Raw genomic sequence first — 25,594 nt, forward strand, 5'->3', positions numbered from 1 at the left:
TATTTATACTTGATTTATCTATTTACTGTATAAACTTGAGTAAATAAAAAAATAATGGTCTTGCCATAATTTGTCCTTCATGGTTTGATGTGGTGTTTATGTTTCAGACTATGGAAATAGTCTACCAGAAGTGAAATGCAGAAGTAGGTGTAATTTATGATGGTATGTGAATGCTGAAAGCAACACGTCTTTTCTGACAGTAATTGTATGAACTTGTCCTTGTCAAAATGTGTGCATTCTTATGGCCTTGCATTGGTTCACCGTTTGAGAAACAGATTTTTTTTCTTTTACTTTAAATTCAACTTTAACAATTACTTTAATATCTAAAAATCATGTATAAAACATTAAAAAAATAAAGTTTACAATAAGGAATGAGTCAGGGTGTTGAATTAAACTTGAGCCGAGGTGGTAATATGTCTTCTAACGAGCGCGCTCTGGAGGCCTCTAGCTTCGGGAGCGCGCCCGCGCGCAGGGGCGGGGCCGCGCGCAGTCACCGCAGCCAGGGATGTGAAACTTGTCCCGGATATTTACCTAACTCTACCTGGCCTCTCCGACGCGCCCCGTCCTGCGCTCCTGACGGCGGACACTCGGACGGATATACCCTCGGTCTCTGACGCGACACCGCCGAGGTAGTACAGCTTCTTTTTGTTCTGTTTTGTAACATTTTTCTCTCTCTCTTCCCAGAAAAAACTTGAACTTGTACGGGAGCCGTTGTAGCGAGCCGCCCCCCCGAAACACGACCGCCCAGTGGTTGGAGGAAAGTTTGTCCGCGGTGTGTTCCCGCCTGCCTGGGTGTAGCTGTACGGCAACCCGGGCTGTTAACAGGTTCCTTGTTCAAAGTACAGCGAGGTCACAGCAGGGTTCAATGCTCGGAAGCCTGGAAACTAAAACCTGGGCCTGATTTCGGCCCTGTTTACTGGAGGATATTTAAAATAAAACAGATTGTTCTCTAGTTCAGAGGAACTTAGGGAAATAAAAGCTAAAATGTTTGTTTGTTGAACTTTGACAAACTTCACCTCCATCACGATAAGATGCAAAGCAGCCAGTGAGTTTACAATCTCCCCATAATAACCAACTTCCTTTATAATCTACTTGTAAATTCATTAGATGGCCGCTTGTGAGGGGATTATTGTGGAAAAAAAGGCCACTCAACTGGGAACAGCTCAGTTTTAATATATTCAGAGTGTGTCACCTTGTTCAAACATTAACCCAGACCCTTGTGTGTCCTTTTTTTTCAGAGGGAGCCAGATCAACCCACCTGGAAATTCAAGACAGGACCCATGTAGGGACACACACAGACACACATGGGTTGGATGCACTCAAGACAGTCAGGGCATGCGTCTGTAGTGAATGTGATTATTTTGTATGTGCTTTGCTCCCAGGAGAAGTGCTGGTGATGGGGCGTGTTCAAATCTGAAAATGTTTAACATTCTTATCATTCAGCTGCTTTCGAAAGGCGGAGAGATGCACACAGGAAGAGAGAGAGAGGGAGGGAGGGAAGAGACATGTTCAGACCCAGGCCAAATAATAAGAGATTACACACAGTCAGTCACTCCTTTGCATTCACAGTGCATTACTCACTTCAAGCTGAATCTGCATCCAGCAGCATGTATTAATCACAGTGCAGTGTCATCCCAAATGAGGCGCCTTCATTGGAAGGACAACAGCTTGGAAACATCTGACACTCTTGTGGTAATATATATCTGTGTGTGTGTGTCCAGGTCCCCTCTCAGCAGTGAGGCGAGGGCGGCGTGTTTGTCTTGAAGAGGGAGGCAGGGGTTACCGTGGTAACAGACATGCCAAAGCCGGACCTACTCTGCCTTGTTCAGCTGCTGGACGGCACCATCGAGACCTTCAGAGTCAGCGTACGTAACACTTGGAAACGTGCTGCTTTCGCTATGAATCTCAGGGATATATGGCGCTCTGATTCATCTCTCCCCCTCCCTGAAATCCTCTTGAAAGACATACTCTCCTTCAGCTTGTGGGATGCTTTAAATGCCATTTTCCGCACATACTAAAGTTTATAACAATACCTCTTTAAGACAAGATCTTTGAGCATTCTGAAGATGTGTCCACCGTGATCATAAAGGGATTAATATGGTTAGCAAGAATACTCAGCCGACATGATTTATGGGGGAATAATGGCTCGAAAGAGTGCCTGGGAAATCTCCCAACAACACTATACCTCCACCGCCAGCTTAAATCCCGAATAAAAGGCGAGATGGAATCATGCTTTCATTTTACTTTCTCCAAATCCTTACCTACTGTTGCAGCAGAACGTTTTTCCTGTTCTTATTAAATTCTAGTGATCTTGTGATAATTTGTAAATCTCATCTCATTACAAATTTAAGCCTCAGTTTTTAGTGAATAGGTAATGCAAGTGGTACCTGGTTTGGTCCTCCGCTGCTCTAGCATCTCTGTTTCCAGGTTTGAGGTCAGTAGAGATCAGCCAATACATTTTTATTTTAATTAATTAATTTTTTTTGAAGGCCGGTCCAGATGCGGATTATTTTGACATGAATCTGAAGGATCCCAGATATTTTCTGATATATTTTGGACAATTCTTGGAGCCGACATTGACCTTTTTGTTTCCCTACATGATTAAAACTGACACCATGATAACAAATGTTAAATAGTCTCAATTTAACAAAAAGGATACATTTATTAACAGCCAGACAAAAAAGTTAAGAATTAAAAACTTAACTTCAAATGCAAAACAACTTATCTGCTAATACAATTAAAAAAGATGCTACTATCGGGCCAAAAAAAGCATCCACCGATGTTTCAGGGTCTTTCTATTCAGGAAATGTTTATTCTTAGTTCATTGGTTAGATCAAGTGACTGATTAAATATCTGTTGTCTTTAAATCTGACCTCAAGAAGTCTTTTTTTTTCTCCACACAGAGGAATTACATGTACATGACACATTGCTGCCCTGTACAGATCTTTGCGATTAGGATGTGGCCTACTTTATAATCTGGTTATAATAGATGAGGAAATATCTAAGTCTCAACATTTTATAGCTTTTGATAAAGAAGACAGGTTTCATTGGAGTCTGTTTGTTTGCTGCACTTTAAATTGAACAAGTTCATCCTGAGTCTTCTTCCTGTAACAGAGATTCTTAGGAAAGACAAGAAGAAGGATGTAGATGAGCTGTAGGTTGCCTCTCAGACCAATGAGAGAAAAAAAAAATCCCTGCTATTACAGTAAAGCAATTTGCTCCTAATGGCCATTAGGAAATTACATTTCAGCCTGAATGTGTATCATCTGTTTATGTGCTTTTATTCACTGAAATTGACAATCAGGTCAATTTGTATTTGTTCATTCTTAATTTGACTCGATCTGTTCGCGTTAATTCCTAGTTAATCCTACTCCGTGGTTCTGTGCAAGTAAGGAGTGAACAAGTTGCAAAATCTAAATAAATTCATTATGAATGAATTCCAGGACCACATCAGTTCATCAGGATTAAGTTGAAGTGCCAAATGATTGAAAAGAAAAAAGTCTCTTTCTGACAGCTAGGAGACCTGATTTGATTTCCACCTTGATTCAGAGTTGCTGTGAACATGATGGTGACAGTTGGGGAGAAACTTTTAGGGGGAAGACATAACCTGCAGAACCAGATAGAGGATCTGTTTGGTTTAATTCGTTGGGGTTTGAGAGGAAAATGTTGAGGGCGCCAAGTCCAAGTGTTGCTCTTTAGACTGTCCATTAAGCTCCAATAACTAGTATTGATTGAAAATATATGGGTAATAAAAAAAATTTTTCTGTGTTTTGTGTTTCTACAACAGCATAAAGCATTCAATTTATCCAGATTAAACACATTTAGTTTGAAATTTTGTGGCCAAAGACGTGCAAAAAAAAAAAAATTTTGGTCTCTGAGGTGTTTGCAATGCAACACAATGTGAAAACCAAGGTGGAAGGTACACTGTATGACCTCAGTCTAAATGAATGTAGTGTTCTCCCCAATTTACTAATATGCACAAATAAGCATCCAGGAAATTTGGCTGGCTGTGATGCCGGTTTCCTCTTGCCATCTTTCAGAAGCAGGATGAAGGCGTGGTTCTGTTGGACCTGGTATTCAACCACCTGGGCCTGCAGGAGAAGCAGCTCTTCAGTCTGCAGATCAGAGAGTCCAGCACCGCCATCACCTCCATCACAGCCAACACGCTCTCTCCAGTGAGCTTACTCTTCATCTGCTTCATATTTGAGCTCAGATTGTAATATCTTTCTCTTACTGATTGTGTTTATAACGTAGGGGGTACTTACATGAATGTTTGTTTTTCTTTGCATTGCTATAATGGTTCATAAATATTTTTTTGTTTTTGTAGAGATGGTTAGAGCCAGAGAAGCCCTTAAAGAAGCAGATAAAAGGTATCTCACTTATTAAAATTTCAACACAATATACATTTAAATGCAAAAACTAAGGATTGTAGAAAAGAGGGTTACATTTTTGGTTGAATAGATAATAGGCCCATTTTTAACAATGTGATCATCTCTGCAGGTCTTGCTTCCCCCTTTTATCTGAACTTCAGAGTCCGATTCTTCATGTCCGATCCTAACTCTCTCCAGCATGAGCAGACCAGGTTGGTACTGTATGCCTCCCTGTCATTATATAGCAGCAATATGTTTCTGTAAATGGATTCACATATTACAGCTGTTAAGATAACTGTTAAAATACTCAGTTCGCACATTAATGTCACATTATCAGGCTGTTGATAAATCTAATAAGTGATTGATGTCATGAAAAGGCTCACTGGGATGTTGCTAATACTTTAGAATTTAACAAGAAATCTGCATTTTTAAGAAGCCCAAAAAATAAAAATGTTTCTCTTTTTTTTTTTGCTTTTTTTTTTAAGGATAAACTTTATTTAATTGTTAAAGTGAAAAAGTAAAATAAGAATTCACATTGGTATGGCTGCTGGGTAAAAACCTCTTTTTGGTTTATTTCCTAATAATCTTAAAAAAACAACAACCTTGAGCTCTGTCAAGTCAGAAATTTAGGCTCATCAATTCTTCCATGAATTGTGTGACATTTTCCTCTTGAATTTGTAGTTTTTTTCTTTCTTTTTAATTCATCTTTCTGGTACCCAGTTAACAAAATCCGATTACTAGAGAATTGTTTTCTTATGTTCAGCCATAGTTTTTTAATTGTCTTCACACATTATTTCTAGTTGATGTTGTGCTAAAGCTGTTTGAGGAGTTTATTGGGAAAAGCCTGTAACAGAATATGTGATCTGATGCTCACTTGTGTAAGCATGTGTAATTCTTTCTTGTTGATATTTGCTTCAGATACACAATTAAGCTGAATTATATAGTCTGTTGTATGGAGGATGGCAGGAACCACAATACAATGACTTAATAAGTTATACAATAGTTATTTAAATCTGTCATGATTTTATTAAAACTAAAAACAGAATTGATTTAATAAATATTTAATTATTTATATGGACCCAGTTAATTATGTGAGCCTCAGGGGAATACATAGATTTTATTTGAAGAAGTAAATATATGTATTTCATGATAAAATAAATTATTTAATTTTCCCGTTCTGAAGCACACCATGAATTAATTTTAAATGAAATATCTATCAAAGTTAAGGAGGTGAATAGAAAGGCTGATGTCTGATTGGCTGCTTCTCACTGACCAAGATTAGACCACTTCTTCCTGGTTTTCTTTTACTCTATAGTTAAACGTTTGCTATAAAAGTTGTAAATTAATTTTCTAAGACGTGTTGTCATTTATTTACAGCAATAAATGGTAGCGCTCCCCACAATAGACTCTCTTATAGTCTTATTAGATATAGGTATTCCTGACTAAACAATTTTTTTTTATTGTAAAAATCTTTTTAAGTTATTTCCCCCCTTTTCAGCGATATATTGACTTTAGAGTCAATAGATATATGAGAGCAGGAACACAAAATAATTAATTGAATCATGAAATAAATATATTTTCTTAAAATAAAATAGAAATATGTTATTATAATTAGTTATATATTTATTGAATAAATTCTGTATTTATTGCTGGTTTTAAGAAGTGAACGAATCATTTAAGTAATTATTTCTTAAGTTATTTAATTATTGCGTCGTGACACTCATCACCCTCCATGTTGTTTGTGTTAAAAATTTTTCTGCATCCAGCTCTTCCCGTTTATTGCTTCCCAGTTTTTCTATTGACAAATTTCTTTAATAAAATTGTAACCTCTGTTTTCTGTTGCTTTTTTAAAAATTTTTTTGTCAACATAATTTTCTGTCTACTGTTAGCTGGACAGCTGCTCAGAGAAACTGATGGCTTAGGTTGTGATACGATTCATGAAATTGCAAATTTGGCCAAATCCAGTATTTTGACAATCTGTTGCAAAGTACAACACATAAAAAAGGGATCAAGATAATTAATGAATGTAAATAAAATGTTCACAAATTTTACACGTGAGGAATATAGTCTGTTACTGGTTTTATTCCCTTTCTGTCTGTAGCAGAAATCTTCTTGGAGAAAATAGGAGGAGTGACCCTCTATGTAGCATAAACAGCTACCCTGCAATGGGAAAACATGCAGCAAGCAGGAGATTAAGGATTTAGGTTATAGAAGTTCCAGGTGATGAAGGTTTTGTGGTTGTAGAGTTGAAACATACCTGATGGATAGTTGATCTGGACCATGCATTTTTCCGGTCTGTTTTCATTTTGTTGGAAAACGATTATTTTCTTATTACTTTAAGACTAACCTGAATGTTTCAGACGTATTAGTGGTCCACAATTCCCATGGAAATTCTTTTTTTTAAGTCTGTAGAAAACACCTCATACTTTCTGTTTTCTCTAAATATTTCATTTGGACATACTTAGAAATACTTTAATAACCCCTCTGGGATTATTAAAGTATTTCTGATTCTGATTCATTGCAGTTGTATCCTCTGATGGCTGAGCTGCCGGTGTGCCTAACAGCACCACCGTGTCAAAGAGAGGCCTTTTCAGGGTATGCAAAACAGGTGTGGGCTGATAAACTTCCTCTTTTGTTGTCCCCTGCAGGCATCTGTACTTCCTCCAGATCAGGAGCGACATCAGGGAAGGACGGTCAGTTGTCTGGCTGCACAAAGAGGGTCTCATCCTCCTGTAGTGCTCACTATTTGTTTAGCTGTGGAGCGTTCAGTGTGTAATCACGACGTCTGATTGCAGGTTGCAGTGTCCGCTGAGTGCAGCTGTAGTGTTGGCTTCTTACGCGGTGCAGTGTGAGTCCCATCTCTCCTTTAAATTAGAAAATAAGATGATTAGCGACTCAGTGACAGCTGCCTGAGTGAATACCTCTGGGAGGCCTTCATCAGTGGTTTTATCCAGCAGTTGGTGGGGTTTCATGTCTCCCTTTATATGATCAGTGTATCTTTCCATCACCTGCAGCGGAGATGGGGGATCATTCTCCATCCAGACAACCTGGGTACCTTTCAAAATGCCACTTCATCCCCGAGCAGGATGAAGACTTCCTTTCTAAAGTGGAGGATCTGCATCCACAGCACAAGTAGGTTCGGTACCTCTAATGGAAAGAACAGCAGGTTCGTTGCACAATCCGGTTCTGGTATGTAGCTGTGTGTGTGTTTGTTCCTAGGGGGCTTAAGCAGAGTGAGGCGGAGCTGTGTTTTCTCAATACTGCACGGACGCTGGAGCTGTATGGAGTGGAGCTACATGCTGCCATGGTAATGTTATTGCTTTGGTTATGCTTTAACTTAGGAAAATTTTGTGGTTTTATTCTAAATATTCTTTTTTTTCCTCAGTGGTTTTGTAACTTTTTTTGATCAAAACTTCAATTCTGTGCAAAAGTGTTTAGCTTTTCATTAAGAAACATTTGCAATGCAGATAAAATATCCTTAACTGGGTTAACATGAATGCAACCTCAGGTTGTAAAAGGCACCATTGGTGTAAAATGTACACTATTTAATCAGGAGTTTTCCCATCTTTCTGTCTCTCAGGACACCAGCGATACACCTCTAATGGTGGGCTTGGCCTCGAGTGGCGTTGCTGTGTTTTGTAACATGATTTGCTCCAGTTTCTTCCCCTGGTTAGTAACGCCACAGCTCATCCGTTTCGTTTTTGGTTTTGCATTTCTTTAAAAATAAATGTGACGCCTCCAAACAGGGGGAACATCATCAAGATATCCTATAAAAGGAGGCGCTTCGTTGTACACCTGAAACGTAAACACGTGAGTCTTTGACTTTATAAGTTCCCACTGGGCACAGTTACAGTAAATGTGATTCTCCTCGCTCTGCATGGTTGGCTGGTAAAACCACTGTTGATCAATGCGATATTTACTATTGCTTTTTCCTTTGGCATTGTTTCTGTGGGTAAAATGAAATACTTTTTGTGCATTTATAATGGAAATGCATAAATAAACGTTTGTTTAGAATGCAGAAACTGGTTTGTAATGGTTGATAGCTTGAGCCAGCAGAATTTAATATAAAAAATATGTAGATAGAAAAGTGAACAGTTTTTATTTAAAGCTAAAAATGCAACAAACTTAGTTTTGGTTCCGGTACAGCTTCAATGCACTAAAGACCTTTAACTCTGAGTCGCAGGGGGAGACCCAAGACTGTGAGGTGTCCCTGATGCTGCCCTGCCCCAAAACGTGTAAGAACCTATGGCGGTCCTGTGTGGATCATCACTCCTTCTTCTCCTCCAGCCGGACTTCCAGAACTCCCAAATACAACAGCAGCACAGTGAAGGGATACAAACAGCTGATAACGCAGCACCTGGGCCTGAGCAACAGTAAAACTGAAGAGTGAGCTTTTAATTTATCTCAGATATTTCCTTTTTTCTCCCTCACATTAAAGCTGCTGCTCTCTAAACATTTGACTCTTGAATGGCAGTGGTCCGGTGTGCCAGAGGGTAGTTGGAGGAATGGTGTGGAACCCAGTTCTCAGAAGGTCTGTTTCAGCAGAGCATCTGGAGACCAAGAGTCTGCCCTCCAGATCACCGCCATCAACCCCCAACTGGTAAAACCGCTGCTGCTTAATGTAGGAAATATGTTCTCGTAAAATGAAACGGTTGAAACCAAACGATTATGTTGCAGGAGAAGTCCCAGAGTCCGCCATGAGATGAGGAAGCCCCGCCCATCGTCGGTGGAGCTCAGCACGGACCTGAAAGACATGTCGGAGGGAGAGGATGTCTTCTACACGTACAGGGCCTCTGTGGGCAGCAGTAAGGACAGCGAAGGAGACGCATCGCCTCATCAGTGCGTATAACAGAAAACAGTCCTGCTCATGCAGTGCCGTAGCAACTGTTAATGTATTTTTATAGCAACATTATGTCATAGTACACATAATGTTTTTTCTCTTTCATGTTTCCTAAGAGTCCATCTATTCAAATAAATGTAAATATTTACCTGTATTCTCATAAAGGAAAATGTTTTCTCTATTTTGGTTTAATATTTTTATGATGTTTTATGTTTTTCAATATAGTTAAGATTTTTTTTCATGGCATCATTAGGCAGTCTTTAAATTTATATTATCAGTCAGAATGAGGTGATACAAACATTTGTGGGTGCTATATGTGAAAATGTAACTATAAGAGTCATTATTAGTCAAAATAGCTGCTAATCTCTTGCTCATATTTCTTTCAACAAGCAAAGAGAACTGTAGGTTTTGCAACTGCATGAGGTACAATTTAACTAAAAAAATAAGAAATAAGATAAATTCCCTGGCAAGTTTAATCAACATAATGCCTGTTAGTGGTGTGAATAAGCAGTGAAGGGGCAGTCATCTTAAAATAAAAAAATAGATTTGCGGAAATTGTGATAAATATTATTGAGATAAACCTTGTATGTGCCTTTTTTTATATGTTTTTATAGCCAAAAATTAAATCTTTTAAAATGCATGAAGGCAGTTAAAAAATAAAAGCTAATTACCTTTTTTTATAGCACCAACAAGAACTTAAAGGTACAGGTGCTGGTCATAAAATTAGAATATCATGAAAAAGTAGATTGATTTCAGTAATTCCATTTAAAAAGTGAAACTTGTATATTATATTCATACATTACATACAAACTCATATATTTCAGATGTTTATTTTGTTTAATTTTGATGATTACAAATGACAACAAATGAAAATCTCAAATTCATCATATCAGAAAATTAGAATATTACTGAAGACCAATAAAAACAAAGGATTTATAGAAATTTTGGCCAACTGAAAAGTATGAACATGAAAAGTATGAGCATGTACAGCACTCAGTATTTAGTTGGGCCTCCTTTGGCCTGTATTACTGCAGCAATGAGGCGTGGCATGGAGTCGATCAGTTTGTGGCACTGCTCAGGTGTTATGATAGCCCAGGTTGCTCTAATAGTGGCTTTTAGCTCTTCTGAATTGTTGGGTCTGGTGTATTGCATCTTCTTCTTCACAATACCCCATAGATTTTCTATGGGGTTAAGGTCAGGAGAGTTTGCTGGCCAATTAAGAACAGGGATACCATGGTCCTTCAACCAGGTACTGGTAGCTTTGGCACTGTGTGCAGGTGCCAAGTCCTGTTGGAAAATGAAATCTGCATCTCCAAAAAGTTGGTCAGCTGCAGGAAGCATGAAGTGCTCTAAAACTTCCTGGTATGTGGCTGCGTTGACCCTGGACCTCAGAAAACACAATGGACCAACACCAGCAGATGACATGGCACCCCAAACCATCACTGACTGTGGAAACTTTACACTGGACTTCAAGCAACGTGGATGAAGTGCCTCTCTTCTTTTCCTCCAGACTCTGGGACCTTGATTTCCAAAGGAAATGCAAAATTTACTTTCATCAGAGAACATGACTTTGGACCACTCACCAGCAGTCCAGTCCTGTTTCTCTTTAGCCCAGGCAAGACGCTTCTGACGCTGTCTGTGGTTCAAGAGTGGCTTGACACAAGGAATGCGACAGCAGAAACCCATGTCTTTCATACGTCTGTGTGTGGTGGTTCTTGAAGCACTCACTCCAGCTGCAGTCCACTCTTTGTGAATCTCCCCCACATTTTTGAATGGGTTTTGTTTCACAATCCTCTCCAGAGTGCGGTTATCTCTCTTGCTTGTACACTTTTTTCGACCACATCTTTTCCTTCCCTTCGCCTCTCTATTAATGTGCTTGGACACTGAGCTCTGTGAACAGCCAGCCTCTTTAGCGATGACCTTTTGTGTCTTGCCCTCCTTGTGCAAGGTGTCGATGGTCGTCTTTTGGACAACTGTCAAGTCAGCAGTCTTCCCCATGATTGTGTAGCCTATAGAATTAGACTGAAAGACCATTTAAAGGCTTTTGCAGGTGGTTTGAGTTAATTAGCTGATTAGAGTGTGGCACCAGGGGCCATCAATTTTGAACCTTTTCACAATATTCTAATTTTCTGATATGATGAATTTGAGATTTTCATTTGTTGTCATTTGTAATCATCAAAATTAAACAAAATAAACATCTGAAATATATGAGTTTGTATGTAATGTATGAATATAATATACAAGTTTCACTTTTTAAATGGAATTACTGAAATCAATCTACTTTTTCATGATATTCTAATTTTATGACCAGCACCTGTATATTGGTGGATTTTCTCTTTTCGGGTGGATCATCAAAATAAGTGATCCTCCTAATTGTCAATCAATTTGGTGATATGTTCATGTAAAGCCATCCTACGTGCTTGTCCCCATTTTCCCTTACCGGTAACAGGTGTTATGCCAAGAAATACCTACCTGCCGTGAGTTACCTCCCCTCTCGCATATTGATGAGAAAATGGATTTGAAATCTGAATGAATATAACTATTGTTAATGTTTTCCTATTTCTTATACATGGATTCCCTAAAATTTAGAGTTTTGGTGGACAGTTAAATTCTAATAAATATGATTTTAACTTTTATGAAGGCACCTTTAGTCCAATCAATAGATTCTCTGCTCAGTGGATAAAAATTCCCGCATTTGTTATAACACCATTCTGTATAATTTCTGACAAAACATTAAGAATATGTTTTAAAGTTCCCTTTTTCATTCATATTTCAATCCGTTTTTTCATCAATGTGCGAGAGTTTAGGTCGATGCACGCTGCCGCGACAGGGGAGGTAAGGCTCGGCAGGCAGGAATATCTTAGCATTTATCTGTCAACCAAAGCGTACTTTTACGGCATTCACGCATAAGAAATATGAAAATATTAAGAATATGTTTAAAAGTTCCCTTTTCGTTCATATTTCAATCAGTATTCTCATGAATGTGCGAGAGGGGAGGTAATTCTCGGCAAGCAGGTATCACTCTGCATAACACTGGTGGTGAGTCTGACATAATGGAAAATTTGCAAATCTTCTTTTGGAAAGTAAGCTTGTATGAGCGATGCAAACACCAACTTTCTAACTGAGCGTGCATGAGGAGAAATGGGCTTGTGCACGCTCTCACATGTGTTTAATAGGCGTTCCCTCTCGGGAGCGAGTACAGTGTTGAGCATGTGCTTTTTTTTTTTTTTTAATGGAGTGGGCGGTCTTTTCACAAAGTAGCGAAAAACCTCCACTATACCTTTAAAACTCTGTACATCCGCATGAATCCACCTTCCTTACTATGAAACATGTTGCTGGCGGCATCATGCTGTGGGAAAGCGTTTCTGCTCTTCAAAAGACTTTAAGCTTCACTACCAATCACAAATCCGGTCCAACTGATTGATCTTGGATCATTTTGTAAAGACTGGAGGGGAAAAAATTACATTTCTAGATCTTTAAAGCTTGTAGAAGCATACTGGAACATTAGCAGCTGTAATGGCTAGTGGAATATTTAGAAACCATGTATTTCCTTTCACTTTTCAATTATACTCTACTTAATAACAAGAGCTATCACAAAGAGCAGAAGAGCTCTGTAAATGAAATCAGCTGCGCTTTAATGAACCCTGCAGCCTCAGAGTAATCTCTAATATTGTGCATCTTTCAGCTTTTCTGGTTCCAACAGTCGGGGAACTGGTGAGGGTTTGTTGCAAGCTGAAGACAGCATAGGAGAAGATGACAGCCCACCCTTCTACAATAAAGTAGTATTTTTTTCTTAACAACTTTTCATTACTTTGTGCCTGTTCAATGTGCACATTCACATACAAGTTCTTGATGCAGGATGCTCTTGGTGACGGTGACCTCATGCTGATATGCATCACTCCAGACCACGAGGGCAAATTTGGCTTCAATGTTAAAGTACGTCTCTGTCTATCTTTTAGTCACTTATTTGAATGTAAGGGTTAATTGTTCCCCATATTGAGTAAGTTGTTGTACTCTCACCAGGGTGGAGTGGATCAGAAGATGCCTCTGGCAATATCACACGTTAAACCTGATTCCCCGGTAAGATCATTTACACAGATTGAAAGTCCAATTGAAGGAAATGTAAAGCCAGGGTTGTTCCCTGCTGTCCAGGAAAAATCGCTGCTCTCTGAGTTGCTGCAAGGTCAAAGAATAATCCAGGATTACATCATAGAAACTAAAGGGCTCTTTCACATTCTGTTATGCTGATGTTTAAGTCCACATTCAGGGGAACACTCAATAACAATGGAGTGTGTGAAAGCGATGGAAGACTAAATCAACAGCTTTCTGGGGGAAATAATGTGTCTGTCTCTGAAGCTTGACAAAAATATGCCCATAACACAGAAATGAAAAGATTGAATAATCTCATTTAGTTTTTGGCAGCATGCTGAGTATTTTCCCTGCCTGTGGGTCAGGTATCCCATTATCACCCTGAAATTTAAATTTTTTCTAATGTATAAGGCTGTTTTTAAATGTATAACTCCAAAGAATCTGCCTACATATATATATACCGGTACCTACATATATATATATTTTTAAGAAAACCCATACAGTATGCAGAAAGTCAAAAATGATTAAGAGCTGGTTTTCACCTGTTGTAAGTAGATGGTTTAAGTCCAACTTTAGTCCAGGTTACTATCTGTTGATATTTTTGATAGTTGGACAAGAATGTTTTTTATTGTTTGTTTAGTTTTTCTTGTATCTCAAAAAGCTGGTGGTCATATAGATCACTGGTTCCCAAATTTGGGCCTGGGTCCTCTTCAGTGGTCTTGGATCAACAAGGAATCCTGTAACTTCTAGATATGTCCCTGGTCTGACACACCTGAATCAAAAGGCTGATTTTCTTACTATGGCTGCAGTCAAATTCTCCAGAGTGCTGCTACTGACATATTTATTTCAGATGTGTTCAAGCAGGGATGAATCTAAAACTTGCAGGACACAGGCTCTCAAGGACGGGAAATTTGAATCTTGCACTGTACAGAAGTTAATCTAAAGAATTAAAAAGATAATGTCCAGGCATATTTATTAGGGCTGGGTAAAAAAATAGTTTTTGAATCCATTGCTTTACATTTTTGCAAAATCGATGTCTAGGGAATGAGATCGATTAAATTTATAGTGACCCGCGTGACGTTTACATTTAAATAAGCAGGAAAGATGCACTCAAGATTAGTTCAAGCCAGACAGCTGCAAATATAACCAATATTTTGACTGAAGACATTAACAAATGGGGGCTGACCAAAAAACACCCTGTAGTTGTCACACAACTCTGCAAATATGGTTTGTGCAATGAAGATAATGCAGCTCATTAATGTCTGCTGTGTCATGTCTGCTTGCTCGAGTGAGGCTTCACTTTTTCACTTTTCAAAAACAAGTTTGCACTTAGCAGACAGTTTTGTTCACATCTCATGTTTAAACTGGTCTGATTTACAAGTTACTACTTTGTGTTTAATGTGACAGGAAAAAACAAAATACATGAGTATTTTGAAACACAGTTGAACCACTTTCATTATTGTAATAACAGATCGAATCAAAATTAATCGATTTAGAACATTATGAATCAAAATCTAATCGATTCAGGACTTTGGCGAAAATACCCAGCCGTAATATTTATGTAAAAGTAGGTAAGAATATGACCCTTTGTAAAATTATAATACATTTATTTTGAACATATTTTTAATGTTTGTATACACACCCAGTGGTTAGAATCAATAGCCTATTCTGATGCTATTTTATAGGTCATAATCTGAGAGGTTAAGGAAGATGATCTAATGTTTTTTTATCTGTTGACCCCAGGAGGTCACTTTACTTTACTTTACTTTAATTAATTTTTAATCTGTAGTGCTCATTTTGAAAAAGAGCTAAGATAATGTCCCCCTGTCAGTTTATAATTATAGCCAAGATTACTCACTAGATTATTATCCACTTATTAAAAAAACAATTATAGATACTTCAGTTTTATTTACTTAATTGGAAGTAAAGAATAATCTTTCCTAACCTGATATATATTAGATTTTTGTCTGTTCTTTAAAAAAAAAACTGACTCTGAAATAGTTGATTGTATTGATGGGATAAAAGCTACATTTTGTATTTTTGTTGTTATTAGTATTATATTTTTTTTTTAGGCAGGTCGATCTGAACCAAGACTGCAAGAGGGAGACCTGGTGGTCCTCATCAATGGTCGGGACATTTCTGAGCACACGCACGACCAGGTGGTCATGTTCATACGAGCCAGCCGAGAGTCTCACTCCAGGCAGCTGGCTCTGCTCATCAGACGAAAAGGTGCGCAACTTTGGGAGAAAAGTGCTGAGATTGGAGAAGAGATGCAAATCAGTGCTCGTCACATCTTTGAATTTGTCCCGGTGATCCAGGTCCAGGCCGGGTCATGCCTCAGCTGCAGCTGTCTTTTGCCGCCCTGTCGCTCACCATCCCAGCACAGGAAAACAAACCGCAGTCACCTGGTCAGCTGGACCGGGCCGCCACGTTGGAGGAATCGATGAAGCAGCTAGAGAGAGGGATACAGTCTGGAACGCTATCCTTCCATTTTGAGGTATTTCAATTAGTACTCAAAGGGAATGTGACCTGAAAGAGTTGGATACATGTTTGAACATAGTTACGTGTTTTAATTAGAGATGTAGTCTGAAGATTACGTTTTTTGTGAAGCCTTTCTCTTGGAAAGCAATTATTTAAAAAATCTATTCTGTGAGCTGATATTAACTGTTCATAATAAACAAGGATTTGACATTTCAAACTGGGTTTAACATCTTGTATAAGCATAATTAAATCAGTATATTCCGTAGAGAACATACAGTACCTTGTGAAAGTATTCGGCCCCCTTGAACTTTTCAAGCTTTTGCCACATTTCAGGCTTCAAACGTAAAGATTTAAAATTGTAATTTCTTTGTGAAGAATGAACAAATTATACAAAATCATGAAGTGAAGCAAAATATATTGGATATTTTAAACCTTTAACAAATAAAAAACTGAAAAATTGGGTGTGCAAAATGAATCAGTGACAGCTGCCTGTCACTTGGGGTATTTCTCTATCGGTTTTGCACATGGAGACTGAAAATTTTGTCCATTCTTTGCAAAACAGCTGGAGCTCAGTGAGTTTGGATGGAGAGCATTCGAACAGCAGTTTTAAGTTCTTTCCACAGATTGATTTCAGGTCTGGACTTTAACTTAACCATTCTAACACCTGGATATGTTTATTTGTGAACCACTCCAGTGTAGATGGTGCTTTATGTTTTGGATCACTGTCTTGTTGGAAGATAAATCCCAGGTCTTTCACAGAAACCAAACAGGTTTTCTTCCAGAATGTTCCCATAAATTTTAACGATCCTCCCTGTCCCTGCTGAAGAAAAGCAGGCCCAAAACATGATGCTGCCACCACCATTTTCGACAGTGGGGATGTTGTGTTCAGGGTGATGACCTGTGTTGCTTTTATGCCGAACACAACGATTTGCATTGTTGCTCAAGAATTTGATTTTGTTCTCATTTGACCAGAGCACCTTCTTCCACATGTTTGCTGTGTCTCCCAGGTGGCTTGTAGCAAACCTTAAGCAAGACTTTGTATGAACATCTTTAAGAAATGTCTTCCATAAAGGCTAGATTTGTGCATATGTGACTAATTGTTGTCCCATGGACAGAGTGTCCCACTCAGCTGTAGATCTCTGCAGTTCATCCAGAGTGATAATGGGGCTCTTGGCTGTATCTCAGATCAGTCTTCTCTTTGTCTGAGCTGAAAGTTTAGAGGGACGGCCGAGTCTTTGTAGATACACAGTGCTCTGATACTCCTTCCATTTCAATATTATCCCCAGCACAGTGCTCCTTGGGATGTTTAAAGCTTGGAAAATCTTCTTGTATCCAAACCCAGCTTTAAACTTCTAAACAGTATCTCAGACCCAGCTAGTGTGTTCCTTGTTCTTTATGATGTTCCCTGCCCTCTAAACACATCTTTGAGTCTATCACAGAGTAGGTCACTTATACTGAGACTTGATTCCACACAGGTAGATTCTATTTATCATTACCAGTCATTTGTGTCAACGTTGGATCATTCAGAGATCCTCACTGAACGTCTGGAAAGTTTGCTGCATTGAAAGCTAAAATATTTACAATATCCAATAAATTTCATTCCACTTCATGACTGTGTACCACTTGTTCCCAATTCACTGTATGTACTCACCTTCACAATGAGATTAACTAAAGGCTGTGAGCATTTCCAAATCCAGTATATGTCTACATGTCTTGTCCTGTAATACAAAAGCTTCCTGTTGAATAGTTTCTTCCATCTCAGCTCCTCATCGACCACATTTTAAAAAACTGCTTACATTTAGCCTTCCCCTCTCAGTCACAGCCTCCACATTGAAGAGTGCTGCTGTGAGCTGGATATTTGCAGGTCAGCTGTGATCAAACCAAAAATCATCCGATTCCTCTGTGCATCTCAAAGTGCTGCTTTTAGGACAGATGTTGTCCCTAATCTTTAGCTGGATGCTGCTCATAACAGCAGCAGTGACCTTGAACTCTTGTAATTCCCGTGCTTGTGTATGTTACAGTGCATTTTCACATGCATGTTTGTTTGCGTGTGCATGCTTGTGATTCCTAGAATCTGTACAAGAGGAAGCCTGGTTTGTCCCTATGCTGTGCACGGCAGCCTGAGAACCAGGAAAAGAATCGCTACAGAGACGTGTTGCCTTGTAAGTGCTCCACACCGTGTCTGCATGCCATGCTCGTACTCTTCTCTGCCCCTGGATCCAGCGTGAAATTTAACTCTCGACAGCCCTGCTCTGACCCTCACCTGCTGCTGTCCTGTTCTGTTTCAGACGATGAAACCCGAGTGGTGCTGCAGGGGAAGGACGACTTCATAAATGCCAGCCACATCACGGTGAACATCACTCACCTGAAAACCGTCTCCTCTCCCTGTTCCCCTCTCAGCCTAAACTCACCCTGTGTTCATCTTGTGTGTGTGTGTATGTGTGTCTCTCAGGTGGCACCCCCTGAGTCTGGTGTGTGTTTACGTTACATCGCAGCTCAAGGTCCACTACCACAGACCTGCACTCATTTTTGGCAAACTGTATGGGAGCAGCAGACACACACCATCATCATGCTTACAACTCTAACAGAGAGGGGACGGGTATACCATGCTTTCTCATTTGTTTTTACAAGCAGGGAAACAGCTTTTTTTTGCAGAAGCATCTTAAGATTATGCAACTCAATGTCAGTGATGCATTAATGTAGCAATTAGTGCATCACTACTGGCAAATTATTACATGCTGCGTCAGGTTTCATTTTGATTACAGTGATTAGAGGGGGTTCAGCGGTGATGTTTGCACACAACGATGATCAGATGGCTCAGTTGTGAGTAATTACTGGGATTCACTGTGTAAAGAAAGGCTGAACACGAGTGTGAGCCAGATGCCGATGAGATAAATAATCCGACGCAGGCGAAGAGCGTGAACGCGCCTCTGTCTCAGCTTGCTTGTTGCTTAGAAACCAGATGCTCTCATTAATCGATCATTGTGTCTGAATCTAGAAAAGTGTCCAGAGTTTCTCCTTACTGTCTGCGGACTTGCGTACATGAATTGGCTCTCAGCTCTCGTCCTGTTGCCACTGATGAATTGCTTTTGTCCCCCAGGCTGCCCTTCAGATCAGAGGTGGCTGTTTGAATATGAGTTTGATTACCTGAGAGCGGAGCTCAGCTCCTGCTTGAACAGCGACGCTATACTGAATTGTGTCAGAACTAACGGCATATGTTGGTGATGTCATACGTGTTACAGACCAAGTGCCACCAGTACTGGCCACATCCGCCGGAGGTGAAGGATTATGGCCACTTGTCGGTGAAGTGTCACTCAGAGGAGTGTAACCTGGCGTACGTGACGAGGCAGTTCACTCTGAGGCACAAAAAGGTAAAACTACTAAAGCATTATCAGTCCCTCGTAAACATTTTTAGTTCCCTTGAACTTCTTCAGTTGGTGAAATCACAAAACACAATAAGACTTTAAAGGTCAATGCAAAGTTGTGCTTTAAAAAACTAAAATCCACACAATTAAAAGGGGAAGAATTTTCACCCATTCTTTGGAAAATAGGCCAAGCCTTGTGAGATTAGATGGAGAGGTATTCTACCATGGGCTTTGACTAGGCCACTCTAAACCATGAATGTGCTTTGATCTAAACCATTTGATGGTAACCATGGTAGCATACTGGGAGTTTAACCTCCTCCCCAGTCTCTACAGCTTCTTACTGGTTTTCTTCCTGGTCTCCTTTGTATTCATGTTCAATGAGTAGAATACACTGATTTCTGCAGTTGTGATTTCACAAATTTAAAAAGAAAGTTCAAGGCTTATAATCATTTTTCTAGAAACTGAGTTTGCATGGTAAACTAACGAGTTTTTCAAACTACACACAACTCCTCTTTTTATTACCCTTTCAAGAGGCCTGACATTCATGTGATTAAATTAGTCTTGACTGATACATCTCTGCAGGCATTCGGAGAATTTAGCAAAGTTTTTAATTTGCAGCTGTCTTTTCATTTCTTTTTCTACTCAGTCCTTATCCCTAATAGTAGAATTAACGGTGTGTTCAGAAAAAGGTCAGAATGATGACTGAAAAAACATAAATAGTTTTAGGCACTGACAACAAATAAACACTGAGGTCTTTAAGTAATAAAAACCAGCAACAAAATATCTTAAAATGGATTCTTTTCTCCTCAGACACAACACTGGTTCTCCTGTTGGGTATTTAAATGCATTATTGGGTCAAGAAAACTGCTAAACGAACATCTAATCTAATACAGTCAGGTGTGGCAAAGGAAAACTATTTTAAGGTTTAAAAAATAGGTCTGTCTGTACAACTTTAAGAGAAATGACAGGCCTTCTTATAGAGCTATTAAAGGGAAAGTTTAGGATTTTTTAGGTTTTTGCCTAGTGTAAGTGCAGATTAGTTTGTCCCAGAAGCTGAAGCTTAACATCGACCAAGAGGGGTTAAGACCAAAGTGAATAAATATCGTTATAAAACGGTTCCAATCTCAAAAGCAGCTTATCTAAATACTATTTTAAGGTGTTTTACACCTTCATCCCCTTTACATTGAGAGCCTCCTGAGAGTTAGGAGCTGTAAATTGGTGGCGGTGGCGGATTATCAATACTTTCTCCATATGAGACCTGTACAAAAAAACTGACTGCTACTAAAGAAAAGTGCTTTAAAACAAAACAGACTAAAGATGCATAAACCTGCCATTGCCAATGAGTTGGCATAAACCCTTTCAATTGGAGAAACTTTTGAACAGATACTTAAAAAGTATATAAATTTGAAAAAAAAAACACTTTCATAACTGTGATATTTAGCAAATGGTATTAATTTACAAAATGATTAATTCACCTAAAACAGGAATAGTTTAGTCTGATTTAATATCAGAAAGCCAGAGAAAAAGAGATTGTCTATTATTGTGACAGTGTATGTTAACCTCTGGTTTATTCCAACTATATTAATTTAAAGTCTGTTTGCCTTTAGGGATTTACAGTTTGCCTTTTTTATGCCTTTTTTATGTACGTCAATGTTTTTGGAGTTAATAGGTCAAATTATTCCCTGGAATATTTCGGACAAATAATCAATGAAGTGTAATATTGACTAAAAGCTTTTAGTAGGTGTTTTTTTGTTTTGTTTTTTCCTTATTTTGAGACTTTCCTGAATGAATAATTAATAACACAGGTATCAGCTGCAGCCCTTGTTAAACACCTGCTTAAATCCCTTTCTATGATATCGGCCTGCAGAGTCTGTCATATTTATCTGGTTGTATGTTGCAGCAATGTGTAGCATGTTTATGCCATATGTCACATAGCAGAGCACGCTGCAGGTGGCGGCTTCTGCTGGCACACTGTCACTTCCGTGTGGGTGTTTTAGTCTGTGTGTGGGTGAGCCTGTGCATTAGTGTGTTTTCCTAATTTTCTCCCCCTCTGCCTGCTTGTGGGAGGCGCTGGGCAGGGCTATGGAGGCATTTTGTGGGAATGCTATGAGTTTACTCCTGATCAGGGTAGATGATCAGATTAAAGGTGCTACCTTCCACATCAGCCTCCATGGTGAACAGGTAAACAAACAGATTACACCCTAGGAGGCATGAAATATGAACGTGCACACACATGCATACAGAGATACCACTGTGTGGACCCATCTGCTCCTCTGGCAGAGCAAATTAATCCTTGCATGGAATCGTAGGCCACATGTCTGTTGGAAAAGCCATAGTCAGCCTTTTTTTCTTCCCAGCCTTTCCTTGTTTCTTTCCTCCAGTCTTTCCCTCTATCCTTTTTACGTCTCATTGCCTCCTAATTTCCCTTTCTTATCACGTGGATGTTTTCCCGCAGTGTTTCCATCTCTCAGTAGGGATATTTTCCAAAGGTTGCCTATATTTAAGTTCAGATTATTATTGGACAATATTCTTACTGACCTGCTTTTTCCAACCACTTCTTTAAAACTTGAAGCTAGGTGAGGAGCGAGCAGTAACACACTTGCAGTACGTCGCTTGGCCGGACCACGGCGTACCCGACGACCCCTCGGACTTCCTGCTCTTCATCAGCTCGGTGAGGGAGAGGAGAAGAGGCAAAGAGCCGCTGATGGTACACTGCAGGTAGAGTTCAGTTAAACACTCCTGGATTATTAATTTAGCCAGCTACCATGAATAGAACTCAGTTTTTATATTTTGCTCTACCTCAGTGCAGGGATTGGGCGGACAGGTGTTCTGATCACCATGGAGACGGCGCTGAGTCTGTTGGACGAGGGTCGTCCGGTGTTCCCGCTGGACATTGTTAAAACACTAAGAGACCAGCGAGCTATGATGGTTCAGACCACGGTACTGAGTTTGAAAACTAAAGTCTTTCTTTCTAAATGACGCTGCTGCTGTTCGGCTCATTAATTTCTTTATTATGCTGCATGATGATCACCCCAAGCAGTCTTATGCTTCCTGCTTCATTTGAACACAGCATTTAATTATAAGGACTCATCCACTCATAGTAAAAATGTCCTTGTAGTATTGCAGGGTTTGTTTCAACCCACTGCCTTTCTTTTACTAAGAACATGTAATGAAGTCAGAAGGACTGATTAGGCATGCAGGCCAGACAGGCCAGATTTTTAAAATCCCTGAATCATTTCCCTTCCTCTACTACTCCCTCTGAGCTTGTATCGTCTCTGTTGAGCCTGATTTTGATAGCATCTCTGAACAAAAGCTTTTAAAACTGTTAGATTTAACCTGGACTTATATTGCAATTCCAACACAAAAGTATTCCATCAAACATTTCCGTTTTCTTTGAATTAAATAAAATATAGTTTTAGTTTCATGTAACCTTCCACTTATAGATGTTTATGTCTCCTACAGAGGTTGTGGAAAACTGTATTCAGTGCTCCATGTGTCTTTTTCTTAACACAAGCAAAGCACATAGTCTTACCACCGTTTTTAGATAATATATGTAAAAAGAAGTATGATAAAGTAATGTATCCTTTTTTTTTTGGTTCACAATTAGGCTGTACTTTGAGTTGGTCTGCCACACATCCGACCTTTCCTGTTTTCAGTTGTTTGTTATAGTATTTTGATAAAATTTCTTTTCAATTACTTTATGATGAGTTCAAAACGATTAAAAATGATTGCAATAATTGTTACTTTATGAGTCAGTTAAACCTGCCATGGAATAAAGACAGTAAAACTGTTTTTATCCTCATATTTTCCTCTACTTCTGCTGAGATCTAGGTTTCTTTAAAACATTTCATCTTTTCGATTTAATAAAGGGCTCCTGCAAGAATGAAAATTGAGTTGCAGGCTCAAGATTTTTCCAAGAATCACCTTCAGCACTTTTCAAAGAAGAGGCGGGGGTGGGGGGAGTCCACCTCTCTGACTCTCATTAATTCACAGACTGCTTTGGTATTATAGTGATGATGAGAGGCTTCAGTCGAGCATTTGTGACAGAAAGCCGGGCTCTGTAGCTCCTCATTGAGGGACAGGAGAGAGCTACTCATGCTGGGAAAATTTTCTTTTTTGGCTTGGGAGCTACCACCATCACCCATATTTTGAAAGAAGACTGGGGCTTCGTCCTCTGATGTGCTGATGAAGACTTGCTCAGGTCCTCCCTCACGCCTTTCTGTCATAAAAACATGCACAGTCAGATGACCTTTATCTTTTGTTTATATTAAGAGCAAGAAACTGCATCCTATCCAATTATTGAAACCCCCATTAAAAAAAAATGCTATTTTTATCTTTCGGATTATATCTGAACTAATGCTGCTGCTGCTCTCTGATCGTTTCACAACCATCCCAGAAATGTCACATGTTCTTAGCAAATCCTCAGGGTATTTAAATGACAAACAGACCCGCATCATTACAGATCCTCCACCATACTTTATCGTCAGCATGACTCGGATGTCCTCACTCTTTCATCCTTTGTTTTACTCCAAACTCACCTGGTCTCATAATCTTGATGCCATCCTTTTTTGGGTTAGAAAGCAATGTTTTGGTTAGAAACCAATTCACATTTCTGATTTTGGAAAAAGGAAGGGTACTTTTCAGGAAACACTAGTTGAGTTCCCCCCCCCCTCACCTATGCGCATTTATACGCCCACTTTGCTTCAGACACTTCATGCCCATATGTAAAGCATTTCATAACCATTTAGGTAAAATAGGGAATATAATAGTGTGTTTTTTTATGCTTTTGATGAATTATGTAGAAATGTGTGAAAAATAATATGAAAATGTCTCTGACTGTTCTTTTCTGGAGTCCCAAAGCTTTAGAAATAGCTTTATTCCCCTTTTCAGATTTTTTGGACATGTTGCTTTAACATTTTGTAGCCTACTTCATGTTGCCAGAAAGGTTTGTTTGTTTTTTCTTTGATTTATTTCTTCTGCAGGTTAGGCATTAATTGGGGTGTGACTAATGAATCCAATCCATATAAATGTGACTGAATCACAGTTCATTGAATTAACATGGGTTTTTAGTGTTATCTCACTGGTATCTTCTAATATTGTGTATTTTGCACCATATCAGCAGAAAAAAGAGAGAATAAAAACTAAATGGTTTGACTTTCTCTTTTACAAGTTTCTTTTTTTTTCAGCACACAATACCTCCAGTGTATTTGTTGATCCCTTGACTTGGTGCCAAGTTGAATATCTGAAAAAGCTCAGCATGGGTGGATAGAAACATTTAGATATGAGTTTGTCTAAGAGGATATGTATCTTGATGACCTTGAGATCCATTTATTTTTGTTGAACTTTTGGACAAGCTAAATGTTTGGCAGACTTTTTTTTCTTTTCATTTAATGATTAATTCCCTCTGCACATCTGAGTATTATCCAACCCACCAACATAAAAAAAGTGTTTAGATGAGGTCTGTGAATACACCAAGCTTTTAGACCTATTTGAAGCACAAAATCAATGATCATAAGGCATTTCAAGAGATTTATTGACCATGTTAACATTATTCTTGTTTTGACTGCCTCTAACATCTTATGTTTTCATTCTGTTTAGTGTCAGTTCCAGTTTGTGTGTGAGGCGGCCCTTCGAGTCTACAAAGAAAAACAGGAGGAATCAAAAGCAACGTAATCTGAATCAACGGCAGGACAAGACCAGGCGCACTGCCCTGCCTCTGTTAACAGGAGGGGACTTCTGGAGAGCTCTAACAGATTAAACTCGGCCAGGCTTATGGCAGTGGAACACATTTGATAATGAGAGTGTAACAAGCTGCAGAGCACAGCTGTCTGCGCAAGGAAAGAGTACAAATATTCAACCTAGTTGGACTTTTAAATGCTAAAAGGTACATTAAGCTTATAGAGACTGTGGTCTCCATAGAGACTGATGTAGGACTGACGTGAGCTGCTAATTTCTGTTCAAGAGGCCTCTCGGGAATGATGCTTCTACTTGTTAAGCTACATGTGCCGTAGACTGAAGCCTTCCAGTCTGAATCCATCAAGGACAGCAGAGGCAGAGTCAAACTGTTGTAATTTTGAATTTATCTCTGACTCCTGAGATGAAGAGCAAAGCTGACTAGATGGCTGTGGCAGATATCAAGTCAAGGAGGGAGCAGAGCTGCTTCCTGACTGCCAGAGGTGCACCAGATTCACTGTTCATCACTTTTTAAATTATTCAAACTCTAAATAAACTCATTGATTTATACATATGTGTCTGCTTCATTTCCTACAGTAGCTCTATGAATAACTACATGGATACAAGTTTCCTGTTCTTTTAAACAAAATAAGGATGCTAACTTATTTTTAACAAAATAAGGATGCTAATTTAAGTGTGGTATCCTATTTAGCCTCCAATTCTATATTGTTGAAGGAATGCAAATTAGCTCAAGTTGTCTGGATCTTAGAAGATAC

At 39.0% G+C, this 25,594-nt stretch overlaps 1 protein-coding gene across 4 annotated transcripts; it reads left to right on the top strand.

The window, feature by feature from the left end:
• Positions 1-466: 466 nt before the first annotated feature.
• Positions 467-25,388, top strand: ptpn3 (protein tyrosine phosphatase non-receptor type 3). Of its 4 annotated transcripts, XM_038291023.1 has the most exons (28): positions 470-606; positions 685-772; positions 1,239-1,282; positions 1,722-1,865; positions 4,041-4,175; positions 4,328-4,370; positions 4,501-4,582; positions 7,019-7,063; positions 7,166-7,218; positions 7,385-7,502; positions 7,590-7,677; positions 7,951-8,039; positions 8,117-8,180; positions 8,554-8,756; positions 8,845-8,970; positions 9,048-9,209; positions 12,896-12,989; positions 13,069-13,146; positions 13,234-13,290; positions 15,372-15,528; positions 15,618-15,796; positions 17,852-17,942; positions 18,069-18,130; positions 18,233-18,379; positions 19,023-19,151; positions 21,718-21,863; positions 21,950-22,085; positions 24,744-25,388. In XM_038291023.1, the coding sequence occupies exons 4-28, from the start codon at positions 1,797-1,799 to the stop codon at positions 24,816-24,818; spliced, it is 2,628 nt and encodes an 875-aa protein (XP_038146951.1). In that variant the 5' UTR covers positions 470-606; positions 685-772; positions 1,239-1,282; positions 1,722-1,796; the 3' UTR covers positions 24,819-25,388. The 4 variants fall into 4 exon arrangements, with proteins under 4 accessions (XP_038146952.1, XP_038146953.1, XP_038146950.1 ...); XM_038291022.1 differs by lacking the exon at positions 685-772 and having other exon boundaries at positions 468-629; XM_038291024.1 differs by lacking the exons at positions 685-772; positions 18,233-18,379 and having other exon boundaries at positions 467-629.
• Positions 25,389-25,594: the final 206 nt, after the last annotated feature.

The sequence above is a fragment of the Cyprinodon tularosa genome, unplaced genomic scaffold (assembly GCF_016077235.1).
Source record: "Cyprinodon tularosa strain WSP-4 unplaced genomic scaffold, ASM1607723v1 ctg291, whole genome shotgun sequence".
NCBI classification, from domain to species: Eukaryota; Metazoa; Chordata; class Actinopteri; order Cyprinodontiformes; family Cyprinodontidae; genus Cyprinodon; species Cyprinodon tularosa.

Excerpts from the sequence above, each read along its gene's own strand:
- ptpn3 (XM_038291022.1), top strand. The coding sequence starts at position 1,797 with ATGCCAAAGCCGGACCTACTCTGCCTTGTTCAGCTGCTGGACGGCACC. Across the intron at positions 7,219-7,384 it reads GGCTTCTTACGCGGTGCAGT|CGGAGATGGGGGATCATTCT; the intron begins GTGAGTCCCATC and ends CATCACCTGCAG. Across the intron at positions 18,380-19,022 it reads CTCTAACAGAGAGGGGACGG|ACCAAGTGCCACCAGTACTG; the intron begins GTATACCATGCT and ends TACGTGTTACAG.